The 8,202-nt window shown below is 37.4% G+C and overlaps 1 protein-coding gene across 1 annotated transcript in view; it reads right to left on the reverse strand.

Annotated features, from left to right (window-relative positions):
• OPN4 (opsin 4) overlaps positions 1-6,906 on the reverse strand; it is a 50,563-nt gene extending 43,657 nt beyond the window's left edge. The window contains exon 1 of the mRNA XM_057421520.1: positions 6,769-6,906. Coding sequence (XP_057277503.1) covers positions 6,769-6,906 — 138 coding nt within the window. The remainder of the gene's footprint in view (positions 1-6,768) is intronic.
• Positions 6,907-8,202: the final 1,296 nt, after the last annotated feature.

Consider the following 8,202-nt stretch of genomic DNA (forward strand, 5'->3'; position numbering starts at 1 on the left):
TTTGACATAACTGGCCTCTGTATTGTAAGAAAGTATTCTCTGCCAAATGCTACTCATTCAGTTTTAAGCTTGTCTGCAAGCTGTACAGAGGCAAGCATTTACCTAGCTGATATGTAGCTTTCACATGGCTTTATTTCTTTTCATCTTACCCCATGTAAAAAGAAATCTCCAGCTGGGACTAGCACAAATGCTAATATCTGATACTATGGAGCATGTCCACTGGAAATTCCAAGAAAATCAGCTCTCAGGCTAAAGAATCTGTATCCACATTAAGGATAAATGACAGCAATATTTGGACATCTTCCAAGGCCCCTGTTAACAGCTTCCTGGTACTGTTAAAAGAATTGCAATCACAGGAGATAAAATTCTTATGATTGATAAGAAATGCTTACGCAGAGATAATGTAGACCTTAGAAAAGTGGGAAGTCATCTTAAACACCCACAGCCATTGGGAACTTAGTTGTCTTTTAGCTAGCTGTGTGCCTTCTTTAAACGCCTCCATCAAGTGACTCATCCCATACTGAGATAGATAGTCTAAGACTAGCCAGAACAAGCCACCCTCTAGGGCTGCCTCTGTCTATCTCTGTACTACAGAGAGGGCACAGAGGACCAGCAGAAACAAGGTGTAAAACTCTTGCTAAGGTTAGCTGAGTTGAATCCACCCTCAGGACATAGCTATGGGAGAAATACACATGGGAAAGAAATATCATTATGCTGGGGTCTGGCTTTTCTATTCGTTAGTACTAGTGGATTCAAGAAACAGGGCTTAGAATTATTATTTGGACTACTTCACATACCACTTCAGTGGCCTCTATTACTGTAATGTTCTACATTCAAACTATACAGGTGACTGTGCTCTGTGTATCAAAAGATAGTAATTTGTAGGGAACAGTGGATTAGAATGCTACATTAAAAATTAAATCTCTTCTTAAATACATAAAACCCTCAAAATCTTCATGATGGGACAGTGACAACAAAAAATAAGTTGTAAGGGACTTACTGCTGTAGTAAAAAAGGAAATAATACATGAAAAGGACTGCATCTGTTCCTAAAATAATTGTAAAGAATCTTCATGTCTGCAAGAAAAGGCAGTAAAAATCAGCAGTGCTGGAGCCAGTGAAATACTTTCCGAACAAGTCCTGTAAATAACAGAATCAATGCAAATACAGAGTCATTGCATTGTGTCATTTAAAAAAGCACCTTGCTTTAACGCATCTCTTTTCATGTTTATGTGATGACTTATTTCAGTTGTTTGTCTATAGGAACGTGGTGTTACTGAGCCTAAAATCAAGAGCTACTGCTGGAGCTAAAGAATGAGGTCAGTTAACTTGCAGGGGTTAAGACAGGCTAGGTACTAGGGAGGGACAAAATGACTTGTGTTATAACTGACAATGCAGTTCTGACATGGTGCATGTTATTACTAAACAAATGTGCAACAAACAGATCATTAGTTATAGAAGCCCTCAAGCTGCCACAGGTACTTCTGATTTTTAACTGTATCTTTAGATCTCCCATTCATGGTCAAAATCAGTCTCGCTTTAGTAGGAGACAGGGAAAGCAATTTCATATGTGAGTTTCCAGAGGTCAGCAAAGGCACTGGGATGCAGCTTTCCTGCTGTGGAAAAGGACAGTTCACCATGTGCTTTTCAAGAGGGCACCCCAGCCAAACATTTGAAATTTGAATGTACCGAGGGTCTGGCTTTCATTAATGGTGACACTGTCTTGTCATACAAGGGGACAAACCAGGTTTGAATAAGAATGGATCCTTGTATTCTGTCCATACCACAGAACTCCTTTGTTTGACCAAGGAGGAATACAATGAGACTGTGAGAAAATGAGAAATTATATTTCAAGTGACATTTTCTTTGTGGTTTCCAGGAGAGTGATAGAAAGAAATCGGATGTTTTGACTATTCCTTTTGGTTTGCTAGTAAGTTCGCAGCTAGAAATTCTAAAGCTTAGGGCATGCATTTTTCTGTAGTTATTTACCTGGGGGCAAATAGATATGTTCAAAATTAATATTGTTTATGTATTCATATTAATATAATTTAATAGCAAACGTATTTACCTCAAAATCAAAGGCTTGTTCTCATAGGTCTGGAGATGGGGCTCAAAAGACTTTGCACTGACTATTCCTGACTTCTTGTTTTAGGATAGGCAAAGGAAAGCAAGAAAGAACGAAAAAATATTCCTAATGGAAAGTGTTTGTAGTATTTCAAGATTCTGTTGGAGTCTTGAGGTCCAAAATGTCTTGGGCAAGTGACAATTGTATTTCTAGCCCTACATCTAGAAATATATTGCTTTGCAGCCATATAGCTCTGACAGTACATGCTGAGTAGCTTATATACTTAGAGAGACAAAGTAGTTTTAGATTATACTCTTTCATGGATTGTGCCTTATATGGGAACAGGGTGTCTAAATGTCCTCCTGTGTATTCTGAAGTCTCTCGTAAGGTCCGGGAGCTGGGGAAATAACCAACAAGAGGAAAATGTTAATGCTACCAGAAATCAGATAATAACCACTCTCCCCCTTCTGTTATATAATGTATTATCATTATTAGGTGATGAGTGAAAAGAAAAGGTATTAGTGCCAAAGAAAGAATGAATTAGTATTGTATGAGGCAGGAGATTGACACTATAAATTCAGAATGCAACTTTACACAGACTGATTTATTTACCAGAAGACAGATACTACTCAACTGATTTAAATTAATTTAATTCTTCTTCTTCCACAGTCATTACCAAGAAAACCTTTTTAACAGCCTGTCCTCACCTGAGGAACTTTGTGCTCCACTTCATACAGAGTGCTTGGCTTTCAGTCTCCTTGCAGAAGAATAATGGCTATTAGGTAACAAGGTCTAACAGAAAAACACCACCCAGACATGGGAAACCAGGTACATTTAAAACTTCTGTACTATAACTCTTCTTTTACAACCACCTGCAATATCTTTTATATTAAAGTCCCATATATATATGTATTAAAGTACCATTTATATTAAAGTTGATTTACATAGGCATATGATGTTTGTACTGCTTTGTCCCACAGCTGATGGAAGTGGTACTTTCTCATTTTTGAGAATTAACTTTGATGACTAAATTTTACAGACATTCAATAACCTCGCAATGAGTAAGATTTCCCCCAAACACCACAATACAGTACTTAAAAAATCTGTCCTTGAAATAACTCATCATCACGCAGCCACTTGCTCACGCCATCTCTCTCTGCTCTCTGGGCAAGATGGGGAGGAGAATCAAAAGAATGTAAACCCTATGGGCTGAGATAAGAACAGTTCAGTAACTAAGTAACTAAGAACAGTTCAGTAACTAACTACTACTACTACTAATAATAATGATAATGATAAGGGAAATAACGAGGGGATAGAATATAAAACTAAAAGGGGAAAGGGAAAAAACCCCAAGCAAAACAATAAACACAAGTGCTATACAGTACAATTGCTCACCACCCACTCACTGATACCCAGCCTGACCCAAGCAGTGATCATTCTGTTCTGGGTGACTCCCCCGAGTTTATATACTGGGCATGACATGCTGTGGTCTGGAATACCCCTTTGGCCGGTTTGGGTCAGGTGTCCTGTCTCTGCTCTGTCCTGGCTTCTTTTGCCCTCCTCACTGGCAAAGCGTGAGAGACTGAAAAGTCCTTGATCAGGGTAAGCACTACTGAGCAGCAACTAAAAACATTGGTGTGTTATCAGTGTTGTTCTCAAACTAAAGCCAAAACACAGCACTGCACCAGCTCCTAGGAAGAAAATTAGCTCTATCCCAGACAAAACCAAGACATATCTGTGCAACAAAAATAGTAAGGGACTTAAAAGTGCAGGTGTTAAATACTACATTAATGAGTGAAATGTCTGTGGTCTACCAAAGACCTGTCAAACACAGGTAGAATAGCATGCAGAAAATAGCCAAAGATATATAATCTGTACTGAACAGAGGTACTGATGACTGAAGTGTATGTATTCACTGTATAAAGTAATCCAAAAGTCAAAAGTGCATAATAGGAAGTGATAGCTAGAGGAATATGTACAATGTGTAAGTTACTAGTTAAAAAGGTAAGGGGTACTGGAATTTGTACCTTTTGAGTACAAGAGACTGAAGAGCTGGATCTGGTTGTATGGGGCTTAGTCACAAACCCCAAGTGCACCGTACTGCTCTGAATAAAATGTGAGAAATACAGAACTGAGTAAACCCATACACCTGGACACTGCAAAGAATCTGGAACCTGGAAGTGGTGGGATGAGGAGCTGCCAAAGTGACTGAAGAGCCTCCACATTGCTAACAGCAGACTAGTCCCTGGAGAGCAGTAGCATCCAGGCACAGAGCGCCTTGTGGCCAGTGGCAGAGTCAGGCTCTGAACAGAGCAATGAATGTGAAACACCACCCTGTTAACTTTCAAAAAACACTGCTGCACATGGATGAGTTCTCCATTTTTTCAACTACCTTATACTTTCCAAGTATAGTGCAAATTCCTCTTACATAGAAGGTAGATGGTACCATTTAAGTGAGTATTAGAAAAACATAGTAAAGGAGAGAACAGTTCAGTGGCACAGAGGACAGACGAGCAGAGAAATGAAAGGAGACATAGCTAGGCACTGAGTAAAGAACACAGAGACATTCATCTAACAACAGTAACAAGAGGTGACAGTCCTTCACTGTCTAGGAGCAGAAATAAATCTACTTACAGCAAGTAATGCTTGAAATCAATAATACATAACAGACTAATGGATCTGAAAAGTCATTAGTGGTGTGGGAAGCTTACTTCCTAAAAGTAATCTGCATGAACATTAACATTAGAGCTAGTCAGAGAATGTATAATGTTGCCTGTGGAAAAACTGATATCTTCAAGTGGTATGAAACGCGTAAATTCTGTTTTTTTTTCATGAAAAAAAAAAAGTCAAAATAAGTCTCTTGGTAGCTCCCAGTCAATATTTTTGCATGAAGCTTCTAAACTAAGAATACGTTTATTTCAAAAATATTGTGAAATAATACAGATATTCAGAGTTTTTTTAAGGATTGCACTATTAAAATTATTGGGAAAAATCTAGTTGAACTGTCTTTTGCTAATGGACAACTATTTAGAATTTTTGTAGTAAAGCTAACGAACACAAGAAGTTAATGTGGGAAATAATGAAATACAGTGACTATGCCACGTTGCTACCTTTCTGTTTAGCTTGATAAAAGCCAAAAAACTTTATATATTGCATCTAGACTATTAGAAGTCTGTTCCATTACAGGAATGCATTGTTGCATGTTTTTTATTACTCTCCACACAGAAAGAAAAAAGATGTAAGGGTTGTGATAAGACTAGTAAGTCAAATCAAATGTATGTTTTTAAGGAATATCTACTGAAACCAAGTATGTTGATCTTGATAATGGTTTTGGAGTAACACTTGTGTGAGAGGATTACAAATTTGTAAAGCAAGTCTGTCATAGAAATCATCTCTCCAAAGGAGGGACTCCTCTGGAAGAACATCAGTACTTAGACAAGAATGGCCTTTGAATGTCCAAGGCAGATGAAGAAGGGCTCTTCTGGGCTTTGCTCATCAAAAAACAGGTATCCCTATTAACAAGTAGCATAGAAACAGGATGGGAGGAGGTATGTTTCTCATTCCCTCTACCCAGGAATGGGAAAAAACTTCTAAGATAGTTTTCTATGAGGAAGAAAAAAAAAAAAAAGAGTTCTGAAATTCCATGTGAAATATTTTTAAAAGCAACCAGCAGACATTTGAGACCTCCAAAAGTTAACATAAATGCTGATCATACTACTTTTCTCTTTACTCTAAAGGAGATTTAGTAACTTAAGGCCCCACTTCTAGTTTGCTTTCTTTTGTTTTATCCCTTTGGTCCCTTTCTTTTCTTTCCATTTGTGCCTGTAAGTTGCTGTTTCATTGAAAGGCAGGTTAAAAACAGTGTGAGCTCTAACTGGAAATAACAAATGAGGTCAGTTTCACTTTGGAAGCAAATTATAGTAAAACTGGTTTCAAAAACTGGGCAAGTTTCCAGAAGTGTTTATAGATCATAAGGTATAAAATAAGATTGCAGAAGGTCTGTAAGAATCAGTGTGATAACTTAGTATTAACTGGTATCATTTAACCTCTATCAAATCTGATAAGGACATGAAGCTTATGGTAACTAAAACTAAAACATATGCTAAGTCATATTGATTTTAATGATGTTTATGTGTGTGGTAGATTAAGGCATTGTTATCTTTAACAGCCCCTTTGTTGGTTATGAAAGTAAATATTGATATGCCCACTTCATTGATTAGCACCGAATCTTCCTAAACAAGTGAATTATTTACAGCACTCAAACCCTAGAGGTGTGGCTGTAGTCCACTGCCCAAAGCATACTCTAGTATAAACAAAACATCTCAGGTGAGTTCTCAGTCATAAGAGCTCCAGCCACCCCTGCACACACATGCATTAAATCACATAATGGTAGGCACTGGAGTGGGGTTGTGTTCTTTCAGGAGTTAGCATGTGAAAAGAAGAATCACTTTACATAGTATTGTACATACCAATCTACCAGTTTAGAAGATGTCATCCTAAGGGTTGGAGGCCTGTTGAATAGAAATTGTGATTATAAGTGGAAGAAATTAACAGTAGAATGACCTTAAAAAAATACACTCAGAATTATTTAAGTAGGGTCCTGTGAAAGCTTGAGAGTTCAAGCAACAGTTCATTTACCCAAGTTATGCCATTCTTGTTGCACTATAAATACTGCCTTAGTGATGAAGTAATTCCTTTTCTCACCTTTTTCACCTGACTCAGTTCTTTTTCACCCAGACCCAACTTATCTTGATTTTCATCCCATCCTTCATTTCTTCCTTCCTTCAGTTTTCCCAAGTGGTATTTCTCATTCATTCTTTTTCTTACTTCTCCTTTCTTCATTTCAGTCTTTCAGTCCATGTGGAAGAATAAATACTTAGATTTGTGAGAAACTGGAAAAGCAAAAAGCAGGCTATTTTTCTTAACAGGGAAAGTGATGGACCATACCTGCAGCAAACTAATCTCTGGGAGCCTAACAGTCACTGCTTGGAATAATTCAGAGTTTCATATCTGCCAGTCCCACTCTAATTTTGTGTTCAAGAGTCCTTTGCACGCCCAGCAAGCTAACAAGTACACAAACTTTGTAACAAGATCCTTAGAAAGCTTTCACTGCTATGTTTGGCACAGACTTAGGGACTTTTCGTTAGGTAATGAAGGAAACCTCCATTGCAGAGAATGACATTACTTAATGACACGATGGAAACAAGGAAACATAGTTTTTCCCCCCCAGAGTAAAGGCATATTTCAGCGTGTTGCTGCATATAATACACTCACTGAATTACAATCATTTGGGAAAGCCTATGCTTACTCTGAAAGATAACTAACAGTTTAAAAAAGGCCCACACCCAGTGCTAGAAGAATGTAACTATGTAGATGCTATTTCATAGCTACATCTGTTTTGCTAAACAGATGTTGGCCTGATTATTTGTAAATTAGATCTAAAATACCATCATTCTGATTTTGGAAGTTAGATAAGGAGAATGGAGGTACTTTGTTTTAACAAATAGCATTAAGTTAAGGGGTGCTTTGGTGGTGCTTAGTGAACTACTACAGAATCTGTTTTATAGTGTAATACAGTCTGTTGAACACTAAACAATGAAACTGGGTTTCTGCATGTTGTTCTTTCATTTGATAACATTGTTCAAATAAATGCAATCACAGCAAGATAAGCTATCTTCTGAGATAGGACTCAGAGTCTTACCTGTTTCACAAGAAACTATTTTCAAGTAAACAATAAGGAAGGTGTGGGGATAGCTTGTTCTGCATGAAATTAGAGGGCAAATTTTATTCCTTTGAATACAATTTCATTTGAATAGCTATTAATTTTTAATTTGAAAACATTGATAAGGCACAATAACTTCAATGACAACCTATTTTATCACATGACAAAACCACAATGCCTTGTCTCAATCTGTTCTACATCAGAACATCCCGTGTACATTTGTTACATTATACATTATAGGAAATACCTTTTTTTTTTTAAGTGAAATGATAACACAAGGTAAGAAAGACTTTCTGATATAGTGCAGTAAAAACTGTTTCAGCAGAGCCCAAGTCTTTAGGAAGACTTCTTGCCCACTTGGTCTTTTGTTCTGCATCTCATCCTCTGTAGTCACCACTCTCCTTTTATTTAAGCTG

Source organism: Pezoporus wallicus, unplaced genomic scaffold, assembly GCF_028554395.1.
Source record: "Pezoporus wallicus isolate ANWC-B61680 ecotype Strahan unplaced genomic scaffold, APGP_CSIRO_Pwel_v1 contig_4816, whole genome shotgun sequence".
Classification (NCBI taxonomy): Eukaryota; Metazoa; Chordata; class Aves; order Psittaciformes; family Psittacidae; genus Pezoporus; species Pezoporus wallicus.